This window comes from Halichondria panicea, chromosome 13 (assembly GCF_963675165.1).
Source record: "Halichondria panicea chromosome 13, odHalPani1.1, whole genome shotgun sequence".
In the NCBI taxonomy this organism is placed as follows: Eukaryota; Metazoa; Porifera; class Demospongiae; order Suberitida; family Halichondriidae; genus Halichondria; species Halichondria panicea.
Window position 1 is genome coordinate 5,003,342 of NC_087389.1, and position 20,182 is coordinate 5,023,523.

At 41.7% G+C, this 20,182-nt stretch overlaps 2 protein-coding genes across 11 annotated transcripts in view; both read left to right on the plus strand.

The window, feature by feature from the left end:
- LOC135346877 (uncharacterized) overlaps positions 1 to 20,182 on the plus strand; it is a 74,634-nt gene that overhangs the window by 38,029 nt on the left and 16,423 nt on the right. The window contains exons 1-13 of one of the 8 annotated variants that reach the window (XM_064544642.1): positions 5,015 to 9,823; positions 9,880 to 9,936; positions 10,037 to 10,105; positions 10,172 to 10,243; positions 10,384 to 10,452; positions 10,769 to 10,840; positions 11,669 to 11,808; positions 12,100 to 12,361; positions 12,846 to 12,917; positions 13,074 to 13,142; positions 13,240 to 13,296; positions 13,397 to 13,456; positions 13,523 to 13,594. In XM_064544642.1, coding sequence (XP_064400712.1) covers positions 7,615 to 9,823; positions 9,880 to 9,936; positions 10,037 to 10,105; positions 10,172 to 10,243; positions 10,384 to 10,452; positions 10,769 to 10,840; positions 11,669 to 11,808; positions 12,100 to 12,361; positions 12,846 to 12,917; positions 13,074 to 13,142; positions 13,240 to 13,296; positions 13,397 to 13,456; positions 13,523 to 13,594 — 3,280 coding nt within the window. In that variant the 5' untranslated portion in view covers positions 5,015 to 7,614. Of the gene's footprint in view, positions 1 to 5,007; positions 9,824 to 9,879; positions 9,937 to 10,036; positions 10,106 to 10,171; positions 10,244 to 10,383; positions 10,453 to 10,768; positions 10,841 to 11,668; positions 11,809 to 12,099; positions 12,362 to 12,845; positions 12,918 to 13,073; positions 13,143 to 13,239; positions 13,297 to 13,396; positions 13,457 to 13,522; positions 13,595 to 20,182 lie in introns of those variants that run through there. The other 7 variants (XM_064544643.1, XM_064544646.1, XM_064544649.1 and 4 more) reach the window with 7 other exon arrangements.
- LOC135346915 (pre-mRNA splicing regulator USH1G-like) lies at positions 16,610 to 20,138 on the plus strand. Of its 3 annotated transcripts, none has more exons than XM_064544700.1 (6): positions 16,610 to 16,993; positions 17,898 to 17,982; positions 18,143 to 18,277; positions 18,501 to 18,670; positions 19,070 to 19,282; positions 19,916 to 20,138. In XM_064544700.1, the coding sequence occupies exons 2-6, from the start codon at positions 17,938 to 17,940 to the stop codon at positions 20,121 to 20,123; spliced, it is 771 nt and encodes a 256-aa protein (XP_064400770.1). In that variant the 5' UTR covers positions 16,610 to 16,993; positions 17,898 to 17,937; the 3' UTR covers positions 20,124 to 20,138. The 3 variants fall into 3 exon arrangements, with proteins under 3 accessions (XP_064400770.1, XP_064400771.1, XP_064400772.1); XM_064544701.1 differs by having other exon boundaries at positions 19,919 to 20,138; XM_064544702.1 differs by having other exon boundaries at positions 16,616 to 16,993; positions 20,002 to 20,114.

Consider the following 20,182-nt stretch of genomic DNA (forward strand, 5'->3'; position numbering starts at 1 on the left):
AGCATAAAGTTGTGTTAAATGATTGCCGAAAGTTTGAATTTTTTTGAGCAACCTGTTCACCATCGACGTAGCAAGCTAAAGAAGAATCTGAATAACAACATATTCAAGGTAAATGCCATACAAATGAATGGTGTTTGCAAAGCAGTTACATGAACTTTGACATAAATACACAACTTGGCAATAGCGTAGAACACATCATGAATGACTTCAACCCTTCTAGCTTGCTGCTAAGTATACACATGCATCAGATGCACTACTTTAGGCAGTCACTGGTTCCTTTCACATCTGGAGATATGCAGCCATGAGTTCCACCAACCACAGAGACTATTCAGAATGTTTGAATTTTTGTGCAAGCTGTTCACACTATCTCCATCTAGTCCAAACTTGCTGAGTCAATACATTCCATATATTGAACTAATTTATCTCCTAGTAACAAGTTCTAGTTCAGTAAATGGTCTGTGTTATAAGCTTAGGAAATTCACAATCTGGCAGAGTTGTTGGGTGTCATCAAGAGTTCATTAGGAAGAGTACGCAACTCCAATAGACTGTACACAAAAAGTACTACTGGCAGTTGTAAATGAATAACATTAGTGATAATTATCACAAACATCACTATGTTATTCATTGCAAATTAATTTGATTTCACAGTTTATACAACAGCATGTGGTTGCGACGTAAGGTTGGAGAAACGCCCCCTATGGTTTTAAGTGGAGTTGCGTATACTCTTCCTAATGAACTCTTGGTGTCATCATTATGAACTCATTATATGATTATGAATTTCATTAAAACAATGTTTTTGTTTGTGGTATGTATTTCCTGTCTTGTCTTGCAAATACGGGGCAGACTGAGTACCCAAAAGTATGCATATCATGCATGGTTAATCAAGTGAGTCTGCTTGTTTAGCTGTCCACAATTGTTTCCCCTCCCCTGTATCATGAAACTGCACTAATGCCTTCCATTTCATGCATATCCACCTCACCTTTGACTGACCCTCTGAAACAACAGCGTGTAAGTTGGTGTGTGTTGTCAGAGTATTTAGTGCATATTCTGTGATGTTTCTATACTTCCCCATTATTACTCTTGTGTGCCATAGTTTTATTAAGGGAAATTGTATGATCTCATTCAACCTCGTAATCATTCATTTACTATCTTCCCACATGTTTGCCCTGTGGACTCTCCCTCTCTGGATCAACAGCTTGTAAGTTGTGTTTGCACGTGTACACTCATTTTTATAGTTACTGTAGGAACTTTTACTTAGAAAATCGTAAAATTAATTTGCATAATTATTGCCAACTTGGTATTAGTCGAGGCCCACAAAACTTATTAGTTGTACTTTTAATTCTTTTCTTAGTACATTATCGTATTTGTCTTTTCCCATGCACACACTCATTCCTATGTTGGACCACACACTGATTTGGACTATACTGTAGGAGGTGAGCTCAATGTCCCCACACTAAAATGTATACTGGTTACCTAGCATGACTAGTGTGTGTCCCTTGTCTCCCTCGTATAGGGTAGACCACGGCTACGAGGACGATATCAGCCTCCCAGTTTGTGGTTACCCCAGGTGTAGGCCAGGGCACATTACACATGCTCCAAACTTACCCAAATTGTTTTACCGGTAGATTTACATGTACCGTACCCTCGCAAAAATAAGCCTATCTTGAATAAACGCCCATTCCCTCTTTTGCTTCGAAGTTCTTGCACGAGGGTATTTTCACTCGATTATAAGCCCACCCAATATGGAGTTGAGCATGCGCAGTAGCTGAATGCCACATGTTCACTATTAATTTTAGTGAAGAAAGGAAGTTTTAGGTAGTAGCTAGTAACTCCTTGCTGGACCAAGAGCAGACATATAACCATCTCTGTATGGATCTATTTGCCCTTGAAGATGTATATGCAGGGAACAAGTAGTCCTATATGCTGGGAAAGGAAAACACAAAGTCCAAGAAAGTTATCGGCTAATTTTTTTGCCTTGGTTTTCTGAAATAAAGTACTGCCGGATAGCTGCTCTGTAGGAGTATGCCCTACCATTCTTCGGGAAGTTTCTGCTACATCAAGCAACACTTCTTCATGTTCATTCTCTTGTCATGCTTTAATCATACTCATGCATTAGTTTATAACATTGTTGTTGTCAATGAAATGTTTATACTATGTATTAAAATGAAAATACAAAAGAATTGTCATAGAGCGAAGTGTAAACCTCGATTTGAGGCCGCAGGTGGGCGTATATTCGAATGAAAACTCGCCGTTCGCGATTAAACGCCCAGTCCCCTAATAAGCCTAGACTTTTGCAGAAAAGGGTGGGCATATTTTGCGAGGGTACGGTACATAAAAATTGAATTTCCAAACAGCAAACACTCTAGCTTGTATAGTCTCATTATTTGTCCGCACAAGTTGGAAATACCACACATGTACGTGACATTGCATGCATGTGTACATACATGTAAATTCCTCAACTAATTAAATTTTTGATTTCTCAAGATTGTTACCAAAAACTTTAATGTACCAGGTCTAGATGTATAAATAATTATGCCTCGGTGCGCATACACAAGCGAGGTATACGGTAGTGTGTTTGTGTGTGTGTGTGTGTGTGTGTGTGTGTGTGTGTTTGTGTGTGTGTGTGTGTGTGTGTGTGTGTGTGTGTGTGTGTGTGTGTGTGTGTGTGTCTGTGTAGACTGCTACAGCTGCTCAAGGATGAATCAAGTGCAAGTAAGAGTTTCTATAGGCTTCTAGTCATGTTTACTTGGATTTTAATTCGTGGATTTGCAAAATAATGCTTTGTTCTCGATTTATGCCTAGTTTTGCTTACTTGGAATGCCATTGCAGCCTTTTCAGAAAAGTGCGTAGCGAAACTTGTCCATGGAGTGTTGCTACTCTACTTAGTAGTTATTGCTCTGTACTAGAACACTAGGTATTGGTAGCTGCAACAGTGAGAAGAGAGCTGCAAGGCTCTGCTGATGCAGCCATTGGCTTGAACTTTTCGCATCGATCGTTTTAAACAACAATCATGGCCGATCATTACCCACTCTTTGAGTTTCCCTGTGATACTGGATTCTGCCTGCATGCAGCAAATTCAATGCAAGATTGTTCATCAAATTCATGATATAATGTGTGTGTAAAAACGCTATTAGTAGCTTTATGTTATGCAGCTTTTGCACTTCCACCGAGGCATCAGCACCTGCGGTGCTTTCATTAAATAATTTTAACAGTAACAGTAATTCCACTTGTTGCTATGTGTATAGTCAGTCCCATACACACCAGCGTTCAACTGATCTGATGTCTTGTATGTGTAAATCTCTCCCTCACATGTACCATTTGATGTTTCTCAGGGTTACATTGAGGTATGTTGTGATTGTGTGTGTGTCTCGTGGAGTGCATGTATTGTATATTGTATGACAAACAAAATCATACGTATCAAAGTTGTACATGTAAAATGCTTAATTGTTGTACCGTTTACCGTCCCTTCCACTGACCCACCCACTGACCTTTCCATTATCTGCCATTGATAGTACTGAGTACTTGTGTGTGTACTAGCCAGTGTGTGTACTGATTTACTACCAGTGTGTTCATATCACTCTCTCCTCACATGTACCCTCTGTGGACTGTTACTCAACAACAGGATGTGAGTTTGTTTTTTTGTTTTTTTGTCAATGTGTGTGCTAGCTAAGTAGTTTGTCCATTGTATATCCACTATATAGACTGACTTGTGTACGTATAGGATTGGTACTGCATGCTCTTGATAGTTTTATGCTGTACAGACGTGTACTTGCAATAATTGATGTATACTGTTACATGTGTGAATGCATTTGTGTATTTGAACATGTTCTTTTCTCTACATGTCCGTGTCCTACTTCTGGTTAATGTGACTACTGCTAATGATTACTGGAACATCAGCATGTAAGTTACAGTATGCACACTGCTCCTACCATCATCCCCCTCTCTCTGTTTCCATGTGTACTGTCTGATGCTGGTGTCACATTGGACTAAACAGAAGGTGAGCGGGACACTGCACTGACTTGTGACTGTACTTGTGTCAGTAATGCTTGAATTGTATACCGTATATATAGCTGGTAATTTCCAGGGGACAAAATATTTGTGGTTGGAGCTCATGCAGACCACGAATATTTTACCTACGAATGAAGCGACATTGCCTACCTTTACCTGCAGTGAAAGCAGTAACCACAAAAATATTATCCACAAAGTGACTAAATATTACTCAACCACGAATGTTTTTCCCCCCTGAAAATTACCGGCAATATGGTATATGCATGTGTATTGTTAGCTTCTCGTGCATAACATTCAACTTGTACCCTAGAATATAAAATTATCGACATGCATGTACAGGTTTATGATTATATTGTTTTCTCTCTCTATACATTTCCCTGGTTACTGATAATCTGGAACGATAGAAAGTGAGTCAAACAATGTTGGCAATCATACCGTGCATCTCATGCATGTGCATCCGTTTGTAACTACACTGATTGATTGCTCCTATAGAAAACTCATATTGTGTGACCTCAAACACACAGTCTAAAACTCACTCTTGTTTTGTTTACCTTGGTCAGACGAAGGCTGTGTATGAGAGGCAACTGAAGAGCCATGAGACGGTGAGTGTTAACTCGCGGTAAGAGTAGTACACGTACACGTAGTCTAGCAATACGATAATGTGTGTACATGTACTGTCCATTGTATGATGAATGGTTGCTTTTTGTCTACCTTTTTGTTTTATAAGTAGTCCACTTTTACTGGTTGGTAGTTGCTGACCTTTATATTTTGTTATGTGGATTGTACGCAATTTGTTAACCTTATAACGTGCAGTAGTGATTTGTATCAGCTGCATGTTGTATTTGGTAAAATGTTCATTCATTCGTATATATAATATATATTCCCCCAGAGAAGAGCTGCCCTCCAACGGAGACTGTCTGGTGACATCACTGACCAGGACCGGAGACAACTGCAGGGACAGCTGGAGGAGGTGGAGGGGAAGATCAAGAAGTGTGCCTCAGATATACAAGTGTATGAGGGGTGGATACATGATAATGAGAATGTGATTGCTAAGACGCGAAGAGAAGGAGAGGAGATACTGAGAAAGGAAGGTGAGGGGAGCAAGGAACTTTATAGTACAGTGAGTGTTGATGCTCATAGTTGCAATCACTCGTACCTGTAGCAACTTGCCAAATTAAAGTTTCTGTTTCGTTCGCATATAGTACCATATAACTGGAATATTTGGTGACTGAGGAATTTGACTGTACCACCTGTGCATGGTTTAGTGATTACTGTGTTTACATTATCAGCCTTGATTACTATGAATATGATTAGTGGTTTGATATTGCAAGCTTGATTGCACATGCACAAAAACAATTGTTTTGCTTATCCAGCTATGAGATGAGCACCCCTCTAGGCCTTATAGTATAAGCTAAAGTGGAGCTATTCATAAGCAGTGAGCAGCACTAGGTATTCAGATTGAGCTTTTGTACGTTTAGTGACCACACCTGTCATGCGCAGGAAAGTGGGTGTGGCTTCCTGTGCTTGGGCGTTCAAATGTTTTCCGCTCGCTCTCAGTACCTTCCTAGCTACTGCATTTCCCACTGGCTTGTGCAACAGAATCAGCACAAATGCAGAGACTATAATTATATGCAAACAGAACAGAAACGTTAATTTGTCCTCTACCGTGACTATAGTTATTAGTAGACTGTACGTATAAAATCCATTGTACAATGTTTGTAATCCCGCTCTGCATTTTCCAATTATTTACGAGGAAAGTTAAAATGTTTTTGCTCTCAGTACCTATATATTGCAAGCTTGAGCGCACATGCACAAAAACAATTATTTTGTTTGTGCAACAGAATCAAACTGAAGTGCATACCCTCGGTGTTAGTTTGAGGTCTATACGTTTACAGCCTCGAGTCAAAGTCACGTGTATATCTAGGCCAACTTGCAGTGCAGTTCATGCTTTTTAGCTTTTGCTCGACAACAAAGCTTTAACCTTTAATATTATAAAACCTTGTTGTGTTGAGGCTATCCATGGTACCAATACAGTGCTATCACATCCGGGTGAGTATAGACTCATATCCACAGACACACAGATTGACTACTATAGCCCGTGGAGTGCCTCGGGTTAACAAACGCATCATAAACTTTAATCTGTCCTCTACTGTATACATGTAGTGTGTACGTACAGCTGTTGTTCGCTGTCTCAATGTTTCAATGTTGGTAATCCCGCTCTTATTAAACTGTTGGCTTCACCTCTTTCATTACCTTAATAAGGTTTGTATGCAACCACTCAAATCATGGATTAATTGCACAAGCACATGCGTAGACTTAATCTATGATTAGCCCGCCTAGCCTTGGTCAACACACACAAATTACATTACTACAAGTGTGTTTGACATACCTGACATGTATTTATATGGTGTGTATTAGTTGCTTACTCCCTTCCATGTGGTCCTGGTTTGATCAAGCTAGAGCATTGTTCCTTTGACTATATTCCACACACTGTGGTACATGTGTTATAATTAATTATGGATACTGTTTATCGGACATTGCATCAATATATGCGCACATACATGTACAGTCACTGTGATTGAGTGATTGGGTTGGTAACGTTGTACTGTGTACTTAGTGACATCATCATGTTAATTCGCACATTCCTGTAATGATCAGCCACATTCCCTGTCATTGGTGGGTCACTCACTTAGCAAGCTTTAAAGTTTTATGTACGTACAGCTGCTGTATCCATTGTTTGTAGCAGATCAATGCCGGTATTTCCATTAAATGCTTTTCTATTGTATAACTAGAGCTACCTAGTTGCCTTCCACACTCAATGTACTCTATTGTACATGCACCAAGTTACGTATGATTTGATGTAATTTTGTTTACAATACAACATGTATGTGTGATCACAAGTACTGTTATTGTATTGTGTTTTCACACTGTCTTGGTTGCGCAGAATGTCAATGCAATTAACCCTGAGGCGTGTGGGAGACTTTAACATCAAAATCTGAAACACTAATAACTTGTTTTGTTGAGGCTATATCCAAACCAATGGACTACCTAACCTGTAGGGTTGATTATGCCAAGCCAATTGACAGACTACCGTATAGCGGATAATTTTTGTGGGGTAATTAAAATATTCGTTATTATTTTCGTGGGCAAGCTGACCTAGGCGTGGTTGACCAGAACGCATGCAATGCAGTGCAGGCAATGGACATTTTGACTCACGAACATCACCGTGTTCGATTTGAACGAATTTTTACCCCACGAAAATTACCCGCTACGCATGCGAAAGATAATAATAATTATTTGGTGAACATTTTGAATTGATTCCTATGAGCTAGCTTGTACAGTGCATGGTAGCTATAATTATAGCTGGTGATATCTATCTGGAAGGACTCTCTGGGCATGCTGTTACCTTGTCTGATCATGCTGAGAGAATGTGAGACGTCCTTTTGTTCCAAGTTCCTTGTCAATATGTATAATGATATGAATTTAAAGTGAACTGTAAATTGAACTGAACATATATAATCATGATATATCCGGTTACTGGGTGGGGCTAGAATATAACTGCATTATAGGCGCATTCTCGAATATAAGTAGCTATTGACCCCATGCATGAGCGCATGCGCTAATAATCCAGTTTCTACGATAGTCTTGTCACCTAGCTGTGAAGTATTGCATCTAGTTAGTTACATTCACACATCCTGTTTAGAATCTAAGCGGTTGTTTGATGAGGGGATGAAGCACGGACACGTCTTGGTCAACATTGTCAACATGCTCGTGTTTGGACCGGCGGGAACAGGGAAGACCAACCTCAAGCACCTGCTAACTAACAAGCCCCCTCCACTGCAGCGAGACAGCACTCCTTGTATGGAAAAGCCAGTACGCATTCGACCTGTGTCCAACGCAAAATTCAGGTCAACTGGAAGAGGCTGGGAAGAGATGTCTCAGTCAAAACTGCGCAATCTACTAGCTCAAATCATCGCCAAGCTACCAAAAGAAAGCACTGATCCATCTACGGCATCAAGGGTTGCCGAAAGCTTGAAGAAGATGACCACAACCGAGCCAAGATCGATATCTGGTTCCGATGAGCAACTTTCTGATTCCGATGAGCCATTTTCTGATTGCAGTTCGAGCAACGATTCCGATGAAATTTCTGGCTCTGCAAAGTTGGACGAAGCCATCGATGAAGTGATAGCGAGTGTAGTGAGTGGTGTGGCAGAAGAGCTGAAGCCAGCCTCACAGGGAACTGACCAACTGTCGAGCAGTGACCAGCAAGAAGGTGAACTGTTTGATTCCAACTGGGTGTACGTTACCGACTGTGGAGGACAACCCCAATTCCACGACATCAGTCCTCTCTTCATCAAGCACATTTCGGTGGCGTTGATAGTCCTGCGTTTGATTGACGAACTCTCCAGTTTCCCTTCTGACGAGTACTACAAGGATGGGCAACTTGTTGGTAGTCCTCATGCATCTCACATGACCCTCGGGGAGACACTTCAGAGTCTCATTCGATCCATTGAGTCCCATACCTCACAGGACAAGAAGCCGAAGATGATCTTTGTGGGCACATTCTTGGATCAGCTCAAGAGCTTGAATACACTTACCAAGAGGAATCAAGAAATTCTCGACATGCTGCCACCTGATATCAAGAAGCTTTTGGTGTACGAAGATCTTGGATTGAACAATCTGATTTTTGGCCTCAACACGATCAGCCGAGATGATGATTCACTGGCCACTGCCAATAGGATTAGAATTACTGTTGAGCGTTCTATTCCACTACAAGTCAAAATGCCCATCTGGTGGTCCTTCTTGGATTCACTTCTCCAGAGTTTATCTGCCACTCTCGAGCGAGGTGTACTAAGCAAGCAAGAATGTCTCCGATTAGCCACTCGATTTCGTTATGCGCTCCAAGATCTTGAAGCTGCTCTGGACTTCTTTGACGAGGTGTGTATAGCGCACTACTATCCCTCCATTCTCCCCAACACAGTGTTTGTGGATGCCCAGATTCCACTAGACAAAATCACCGAACTCTCACAGCACGCCATCTCCCTGAGGAGTGCTGAAGTCAAATCACACTCTACTCTAAGCTCAGGAGGGATCGAGGCCGAATGGAAGAGATTTCGAGACGAAGGCATAATCAATTTAAAGTTCCTACGATTCTTTGAGAAGCATTACGTTGAAGGCATCTTTTCTCCAGAAGATATGCTGTTGATCATGAAAAAGCTTCTCGTGATTGCTCCCATTCCACTAGTGGAGTCCACTACCCACCAAGTCGAGTTCTTCATGCCATCTCTACTTAAATCTGCTCCCATTGCTGAACTGGACAAAGTCCGTTCCTCATCTGTCCCCCTCGCTATTCACTTCCCTAGTGGGTGTATTCGTTCTGGTGTCTTCTGCTGTACGGTTGTTGATGTAATGCGGAGGCTTGGTTGGGAAGCTGTTCTCCCCTCAAGTGGTCCGATACTTTTCGCTAAGAATTGTATTCAATTTCGAATTCCGAGTCGTCCTTGTGTCATCTCATTGGTTGATTCCTTCTCCCGTATTGAAGTGTATGTCGAAGCCCCCCCTCCATTACGCAAAGAGTTGTGTCCCATAGTTTGTTCTCAACTAATGGAATCCATCAAAGCTGCTTGTGTTGTTTTGAATTACAACAATGATACACCTAAAGCAGCGATCTTTTGCCCATGCAAGAAGAGTGGAAACAAGTTGCACGTTGCCGATGTGAGTGTGGATGGCTATTGGATGTGCTCCCTTCATGCACGTGAGTGGGGAGAGCTCAGTGACCAACATAGAATCTGGCTGGACAATAGCGAAGGTTCTGGTAAGTGCATTGTTCAGCAATATTAAAAAAATTATCTTTGTTTCCCTTTGTTACAGGTGAAGCCTCCTCAGATGTGAACACTGAAGGAAAGAGACATCAGCTGCAATACTCCGGTAGTTATGTAGCACTATACGTAAATATTTGCAGCTTTTATATTTGTGTACTATATTAGAATAACAAAGTATTTTCGTATCTTTGTATTATCCCCCTCAGGTCCATCGTCCCCTGTAATGGAACCTGTGTGTAGAATGAGTGATCAATATACCAGTAAGGATGTTTCCGGTGGATAAGTTATTTTGCTTGATCATTACAATTATTAATTAGTTTCTCCTCAAATCCTTCTATCAGGTGCATCATCGTCTGCTACGAGAGGTACTTGTACGAAGACTGAGAGAAGGAGTGATCAGCAGCAATACTCTAGTAAGTACAGAACAGTGTATGTATAATTATATACTGGGGTTAGATGACATTCTGCGTATAGTGCATTGTGATGGAAGTACTTTCATAACATTCATTATTATCTTTATGTAACAGCTCTATTATCTCTCCCCCTCAATTAGGTGCGTCATCCTCTGTTACGGGAGACATGTGTACAAAGATGACATTGAGTGATCAGCAGCAACAATCTGGTAAGTACATGGCTTTACTATCACTTGTTAGATTACGGATACTGAATAGTCATACTGTTTCACAAGAGTGAGAAGAGAGCTGCTGATGCTGCCATTAATCTTATACTTGAACAATCATGGTCAATCATTACCCATGCACTCTTTCAGTTTCCCTGTGATTTTGGACTCTGCTCTGGATTCTGCCTGCATGCAGCAAATTCATTAATGCTATTAGCAGCTTTATGTTATGTAGCGTTGGCACCTCCATTGAGGTATCAGCACCCGCGGTGCTTTCATTACTGTAACAATTATTATAATTATGTTTCCCTTCAATTAGGAAAACCATCCTCTGCTACGGGAGATACTCTTATGAAGACTGAGAGAAAGAGTCATCAGCAGCAATACTCCGGTATGTAGCCCCTTTATCTGTGAACTTACTTACAGAAATTTGAAAGCTATAATGTTATAGAAGCTATGTATTAATTTTTCAGAAGTTATTACTCTAACCAAAGGTATACCTAAAAACTAGTAAATCATGAATTATAGACACTGTGGACATTTGTAGACCCATAAAGGATACCTAAACCATTTAACTTATGAAGTCTGAGACCTTAGCTGTTTAAGGTTAGTCGATTATACCCACTATAACAATTTGCTGTTGTTCTTATTAATCCCCCCAAACCCACCACCTCGTGTTTCCATAGAAACATTTTTGTAGCTTGGTCATTTACCTACACAATGGTATCAGCACCATTTCTTAGAAAGGTTTCAATCAAAAGATAATTATCAACATTAATTTAAGTACAGCCACTCACACAGTTGTGGTAATCTACTCTCTATAAGCTGCATGGATGCTGCACTGTAATTGTAGCGCCAACTCAGACTTAACAGTGTCCTAAAAAATCTCCATTGGTTGCTGTTATGTCGCTTATAATATACCGTATAGCGCGAAATTTTCGAGGGGCTTAATTTTCGTGGATTTCGTGGGTTAGCAATCCTACACGAAAATTAAGTCCACGAAAATCGTTCTTTACCTGCTATAACGTGCAAGATTTAAAGGCGTGGCTTCCGGTAAGCAGTCATTCCGCGAACATTGTGCAACGAAATGGCTTTTAGAGGCCAATCCACGAAATATAAGTGCCTCGAAAATTTCGCGCTATACGGTATAGTATTATATATGTCACGAATAATTACTTTTTGACCCAATATTTTTACTTGTTTTTTTTGTTATGTTCAGGTGAATTGTCCTCTGTTACAGTAATGGAAGATGTGTGTAAGAAGACTGGAGTGAGGGACCAACAACTAGATCAAGAAATCCCTGAGAGTGACATCATTCTAATCGCAGAGAAATTTCCTCATCTGCTGAACGTGCACAAGGTAGGCAGTACTCTAAATCTTGTATCTACTTATCCTCCTGACATTTTGGCAAGGGGAGCAAATGGTGCACGTGCATGATATTAGGGTGTTGATGACATGTATATATCTAGAGGGTTCGTGACCCCAGGAATTCATTACTATATCTGCCCTGTTAAGAATATTGTTCACCAGAACCCCTCAATTGTATTCCCATTGAGTTTCCTCTAGAAGGTATTTCCGAGCGGCAATGAACCATCACTATAATGAAATCCCCACCAAATAAAACCCTGTTGAGATTGTTGTTTTGTACAGGCTTTGACAATGACCGATCTGCAACATGTTTACGAGAAACTTAAAAGTGCCAGCCCTCACTGGTTCAACCTGGGATTGGCTCTAGGTCTAACTCATCCTGATCTCACCAACATCAATATCAAGTGTCGTGAAGATAATGTGTTGTGCTTGCGTGAAATGTTGGCCAAGCTCCTGAGTACACAACATGTAACATGGAGTCTCCTGTCAGATGGTCTCAAAAGGCCCACTGTGGATCTCATCAATTTGGCTGATAGCATCACAGGTAACTATATTTTCAGTGTTTGTGCATTTTTTTCACTTCACCACGTATCAGTAGTAACTAGGTGCTGGACGGTGAGACACATGCATTGGGCTTTTCTTCTATCAATTAACACTTTAAAATTCAGTATAGGCCATGCAAAGTCAATTTGGTGTTTCTCAGGCTATTATTCCTAAAATAGCAAGCGGATTGAGACATTAAATATTTAATGATAATGATATTCATAGATTTTTAATTGAACCACACCCCTAACTTCCTCAATAAGCGGAAGTGCATAATTTCTACTAATTAATTTTAGTCATAATTATAATTATTCATGACCAAAAAACCATACAAATTTATCATTTTCTGTGATTTAATTTGAGGTCGTCACGTGATATTTCTTTTTTGTAAAGCTGCCAATTTCCAAGCGCGAGGGCCTGAGAAACTACAAATTAACTTTGCATGGCCATACATACACTTATTAATATATTTTACTCATAATTAGGAAAACCATCCTCTGCTACGGGAGGTACTTGTACAAAGACTGAGAGAAAGAGTGATCAGCAGCAATACTCTGGTAAGTACAGAACAGTGTATGTATAATCATATACTGGGGTTAGAGGACATTCGGCGTATAGTGCTTTGTGATGGAAGTACTTCATAGCATTCTTTATTATCTTTATGCAATTATTATCTTTATGTAGCAGCTCTATTATCTCTCCCACTCAATTAGGTGCGTCATCCTCTGTTACAGGAGACATGTCTACAAAGATGACATTCAGTGATGAGCAGCAACAATCTGGTATAAGTATACATATACAATAGATTACTGAATAATCATATACTGTAATACCTTCAGGTAAATTGTAACTATACTATTATGTTTCCTTTTGTTATAGGTGAAGCCTCCTCAGATCTGAACACTGACAGAAAGAGACATCAGCTGCAATACTCCGGTAGTTATGTAGCACTATACGTAAATATTTGCAGCTTTTATATTTGTGTACTATATTAGTATAACAAAGTATTTTCAAATCATTGTATTATCCCCCTCAGGTGAACCGGTGTGTAAGAAGATGAGAATGAGTGATCAATATACCAGTAAGGAAGTTTCCGGTGGATAAGTTATTTTGCTTGATCATTACAATTATTAATTAGTTTCTCCTCAAATCCTTCTATCAGGTGCATCATCGTCTGCTACGAGAGGTACTTGTACGAAGACTGAGAGAAAGAGTGATCAGCAGCAATACTCTAGTAAGCACAGAACAGTGTATGCATAATCATATACTGGGGTTAGAGGACATTCGGCGTATAGTGCATTGTGATGGAAGTACTTTCATAACATTCATTATGCAATTATTATTATCTTTATGTAACAGCTCTATTATTCTCCCAATCAATTAGGTGCGTCATCCTCTGTTACAGGAGACAAGTGTACAAAGATGACACTGAGTGATCAGCAGCAACAATCTGGTAAGTACATAGTACTAGTACTCCCTAACATTTTCAGCCGCGGCTGTTAATTCTAAAACAAGCTCCGTGCAAATACTAGTCTGGATATTAATTGCTTGCTAATAAGTACATCATACGATTAGACTGCCGCTTGATATTGAATATGCCGTTTTCTTCAGGTAAATTGCAATCATCCTCTGTAATGGAAGATGTGTGCAGGAAGACTGGAGTGACTGATCAACAGCTCAATCAAGAAATCCCCAACAGTGACATCTACTGTGTAGCTGAACACATTGAGATGACACCCGGCTTGCTTGGAAGACTCGAACTCACTACTGCTGAAAAAAGCGATGCTACTCGAAAGGGAAACTACGAAGGCAATCAAACAGGAGTGGCTTATGCGTTGAGTGTGTGGCGAAGAGTGAATCCTTCCAGAGCTACCTTCAGGGCCTTGGTGGAAATTGCCATAGGACTGAGAAGAGGAGACACTGCTACAGACATTTGTAGATTCATTGTAGACAATACGGACCGAAACTGAAACTGATAAATAACTGTTCTTTACTTTGATGTTGTTTGTGTCTCTGTAATTATAATGTGTGAGCTTATTATTGATGCTGTGCTTTTTTCAACACATTGTTGTGGTAGAATGTGAAAAGTTAAACTGAGCATGCGCAGTATGAACACTTAGCAACACCCACGCACTGTGGACTAATTACGTCATGATTCAATATCAGTATAATTATAGAGATAATTATAATTATTATATGGACAGAACACATGGCCAGCAAGTTGTCTTATGCACACCGTAACGTAATTCTGGGCTCCTGGAGAGATCGAGTGTTGTGGACAAGGCCTGGAGAAAAGACAGGTGAAAGCAGCTCCTTCATTATAGCACAATCACACCTACCCTAAACATTCTATGTTGTGTGTACGTTTGTTCAATGTCCGTATGTATAGTAATGATCATGTGATCCTCGTGTGCAGGCTTCCAGTGGTGGACATTGAGGTACCTACATACGAGCTGCCATTACCAGAGGGTGTGGGTGAGGAGAAACTTCACCAAGACAACCTGAGCATCCGTCAGATTGAGGAGACGTGGAGAGAACCACTACTCGAGAGTGAGCCCCCTAATCAGTCACATCTTAATTAAAGACAGTCGTGTTCATTTGACCTAAGTTATGGAGAGTGACCTTCACAGTGACCTCCGGGAGTGGATAGCAGACCATCTAGCAGCCGATTGGACGACTGTCACTCAACTCAGGATGGAGGAGAGTAAGAGAGATCCACCAGAGGAACCATTTCGCTCCCTCTACACCGCCAGGAAGTTGCTGTCAGGTGATGATAGTTGTCTTAATTGTAGTAGCTCAGTTTAGGGCTCTTTATTAATGTACATGTGTGTGTAACGTTAAACAGTGCTCCTTTATATAGCTTTAGATCATTGTAACAAGTTATGGGCGTGTGAAGATGCTACACTAGACAATGGTTCCCTGCGTTATATATCTGTTAGGGCTCTTTAATGTACAAGCTCCTTCACTAATTGCTTTGCTTAGTACACAAGTATGAAGGCCTGCCTACACTGTACCTATACATGTATTGATTAATCCACTTTAATTGAGACTCTTGTTTTCACACTGCAGGTATGAGGGCTAAACTGGATGCCTGTCCTCTCAAAGAGCCTGAGGATTTCACTATTCTCTCATGTTTTGTTGGACTGGAAATGGTCCTACCCCCCACATAGCATCACATGTTGAGCAGTCACGAGGTGGACACGTACGGTAGTAACGAGCACCACTTCAGTCTGGCCCACAAGACTGCCCGCCTGCCCATCATACAGTTCCTAGTGGAGAGTGGACTGCCCTCCTCCGCTCTGCAGATACCAGATGACTCATTCACCACACCCGCCATGCTCGCTATACAGGTACAGGGAACACACTTACTAATAGGCAGTTACTAGTTGTCCGTTTGACACCGACATTTCTGTATAATTATCATCGAAAGTCTCGAAATGTTTAGTTGGACAATCTGCGAAAAATTAATGCCTTGAAAATAACCCGCTATTGTGTTTGAAAATTGATTGCAATTTTGTGTTCAGTCTCCTAATAATTGACTACCATTGCCCCCTCCACTAGGGTGGTTCAGTGGAGTGTCTCCAATGGCTAGTGGAGGAGGCTAAGATCCTCTTCCAAGTGAGGGACACTGGGGGAGAGACTCTCATGCATCACGCTGCGTTATAGGGGTGGGCGGATGTGTGAGTGGGTGGGTGGATGTGTGCTGTTAGTGTAATAAGTGCTTGCTCAAGTCTGAAACGTGTGTATCGCATAGCTACTGTAGCAACGATAACTGAAAAAAATGCAATCATATTTATGGTTTTTAGATATTTAGTTTCTAAGTCAACCTGTATCACCATGCATACACACACACACACACACACACACACATACACACACACACCACCCACACACACCACCCACACACACACACACATACCACCCACACACAGCTGCTCATGGACTTTGGCTACAGCATGGTCCACACGGACAGGGAGAACCAGAAGCCGGTGGATTGGGCCGATGCTATGGGTCAGAATATCTGTGTCCGCTATCTCATGATGTACGAGACTTGTTGGGCACTCTCCGGAGAACTGACACACATGGCCGAGCAGCTCGTTATGTAAGTGGAGGGGCTTTAATTAGGGATTGTGTAGTGTGTGTGTATGGTGGTGTGTGTGCAAGTCTGTATGAGAGTGTGTCACTGGGAGAATTGCTACTGCTAGAGTCTACCGTATAGCCCGCATTAATTTTCAGGGGGCAAAATATTTGTGGTTGAGCAATATTCAGTCTCAAATAGTAGCCTCAGTGAACTTTGACTCTAGCATTTCTGCACGTGGCAGCCAAAAATAATTATTACTAGCAGCTAGCTACATGTACGTAGCTACAAGTAGCAGCTTGTTAGTGCTTCTTATTATTCTTGTGCTAATTATCAACCCCCTCCCCCCAGCAGGGGTCAAGTACCTGTGCGGAAGGCGCCCCCTGAACCACCCACTATCCCTAAACGATCCTCCAATCGTCTCCCTGTACCCCCGGATCCTGCTGCTCAGAAGAGGTCACGAGGGTCAAAGGACAGAGGTCATGAGGCGGCAGATAAAGGGGAGGACCATAATACCATTGACTATCGAACAGCCACCCCCCAAGAAGTGTTAGAGTGAGTGAATAGTATAAATTAATGTGCAGGTATGTACTACATGTACATGTCCCCCGTTTAATCAATTGGTTAGTGGACTCGTTCAGTCGCCATAACTTGAATTCCGTGGATCCAATTTTATGATTTTCCGAAAGCTTAGAAAAAGACCTTTTATATGGTACCAGATATTTTAGGAAATGACAATTTAGCACGATACCATGTAATAATAGCCCATGGTTCAAAGTCGAAAAATGACAAATTATGGCCACATCGAAAGGTCTCTTTTTAAGATTTCAGAAAATCAACAAATTTTTGAAATTGGGGTCACGGTACTAAAGTTATGGCTGCTGAAAGATGTTCAACTACTGCAACATGTCCGTGCTTGAATTATAACTAGTGTACCTATACACACACTATGACTGCACCCCCCCCCCCACACACACACACACACACACACACACACACACACACACAACACTATGGGCTGTTCCCCCCCCACACACACCACACACCCACACCACACACACACACACACCCCACACACTTGTATGGTGGTTTTGTGGTAATGCAGTTAGTATTTTAGGTTTGCAAGTTGTATGCAAATAGCTGTACCCGAGCTGTACAGTATAACTTGTTCATTTCCCTTTGAAATACCATCTAATGGAGATCTCAGTGAAATAATGATATGTTTAGAGATTATGCAGTGATTGCTTTCAGGCAAAAATACTCTAGTGTGTGTGTACCGTGGTACACACGCACACACACACACACACACACACGCACATGCACACACCAGGACTGCACCCCCCCCACACACACACACATACACACTATGACTGCACCCCCCCCACACACACACGCACACACACATACACACACACACACACACACACACACACACACACGCACACACACACATACACAGTATCTCTTGTCAGCTGAGCTGCTCTGGAGCAAGGGCTGTGATGAGTGTAAGAGTGGCTACAGGATGGAGGAGAACATCTGCGTGGGTGAGTGGGCGTGTGCTTATTCGACCATGTTTCTCTAATAGAACGCAAAAATTTTAATTAAGTAAAATCCACTGTTCTTGTATACTGTACTGACAGCATTTAATACTTATTCTAGTTGTCACATGATATTCATATGGTATACGTACTCGTCACATGACAGGCCAAGTGCCTTGAGTGGCTTCTCAAGACGGTGAAGAAGAGGAACGAACAGTCAGAAGTGACAGATATACTGGATGAGTCTGGTGTGACCCCCGCCCACTTTGCAGCACAGGGAGGACACCTCGACTATCTACAGGTGAGTGGGCGGATGTGTGAGTGGGTGGGTAGATGTGTGCTGTTAGTGTAATAAGTGCTTGCTCAAGTCTGAAACGTGTATATCGTATAGCTACTGTAGCAACGATAACTGCAATCATGTTTTTAGATATTTAGTTTCTAAGTCTAGCTGTATCACTCCCCTACCTCACACACACCCCCACACCACCCACACACACACACACACACACACCACCCACACACAGCTGCTCATGAACTTTGGCTACAGCATGGTCCACACGGACAGGGAGAACAAGAAGCCGGTGGATTGGGCCCATGCTATGGGTCAGAATATCTGTGTCCGCTATCTCATGATGTACGAGACTTGTTGGGCACTCTCCGGAGAACTGACACACATGGCTGAGCAGCTCGCTATGTAAGTGGAGGGCCTTTAATTAGGGATTGTGTAGTGTGTGTGTATGTGTGCAAGTCTGTATGAGAGTGTGTCACTGGGAGAATTGCTAGTGTCTACCGTATAGCCAGTAATTTTCGGGGAGCAAAATATTCGTGGTTGAGCAATATTTAGTTACTTTGTGGATAGTATGTTCATAGTTGCTGCTTTCACTGCAGGTAAAGGTGGTCAAGGTCGCTTCATTCGTGGGTAAAATATTGGTGGTCCAGCTAGTGTTCAACCACGAAAACCACGAATATTTTGCCCAACGAAAATTACCCGCTATACGGTATTGATTGTTGATAACCTAACTACACCACTCAATTGTCTGCACTGTTACTGTAATAAGCCCCTCCCCTTGCCACACCCACCCCACCCCCTCAGTGTACAGAAGGAGAATGGACAGTTACGAGATGCATTCTCCAGTCTAGAGAAAGAGCATGAATCTGCCATTACTAAACTGCTGACTAGTCACGAGGAGAGACTGACTAAGATGAGGGAACATCACGTCGACCTCATGGCATCAATACTGCACATGAACCAGGACACTCCGCCCACTGGAGGGGGAGGGGCTACTGCACCATCAGACAATAAGAAGTAAGTGCAATCACTCTGTAATGATTATTCTACACACGTAATTATTTCGTTGTGTTCGTATATATAACCGTGGGTGTATCTCAGAAATTATTTTGTGCCCAAAGTTAGTAATTATCCGTGGTCCATTTGACCCAATTTTATCAAACAAGAGCACTCTTGTATTGCCGTATATGCTCGATCAAAGGCCGCTCTTGTATAAAGGCCGCACTCAAATAGTAGCCTCCCTTGCTAGCAAAATGAAACATTTAGTAGCCGCTCTCAAATACTAGCCTCAGTGAACTTTGACTCTAGCATTTCTGCACGTGGCAGCCAAAAACAATTATTACCAGCAGCTAGCTACATGTACGTAGCTACAAGTAGCAGCTTGTTAGTGCTTCACAAATACTTTCTCATGGCAGAGTTCAAGTTTATAAATAACAATTTAATGACAAACTAAATATTTTGGAGCTAATAAAAGCCGCTCTTGAACAGTACGTGTCCTCTCTTGAATTGTAGCCTCCTCTTCCAGCAAAATGAAACATTTAGTAGCCGCGGCTCCTGATCAAGCATAATACGGTAAATAAAGTTTTCTGTAGCTCTCTTTATATCCTATCAAATGAAGCGAAAAGTTAATTATCAACCCCCTCCCCTCAGCAGGGGTCAAGTACCTGTGCGGAAGGCGCCCCCTGAACCACCCACTACCCCTAAACGATCCTCCAATCGTCCCCCTGTACCCCCAGATCCTGCTGCTAAGAAGAGGTCGCAAGGGTCAGAGGACAGAGGTCATGAGGCGGCAGATAAAGGGGAGGACCATAATACCATTGACTATCGAACAGCCACCCCCCAAGAAGTGTTAGAGTGAGTGAATAGTATAAATTAATGTGCAGGTATGTACTACATGTACATGTCCCCCGTTTAATC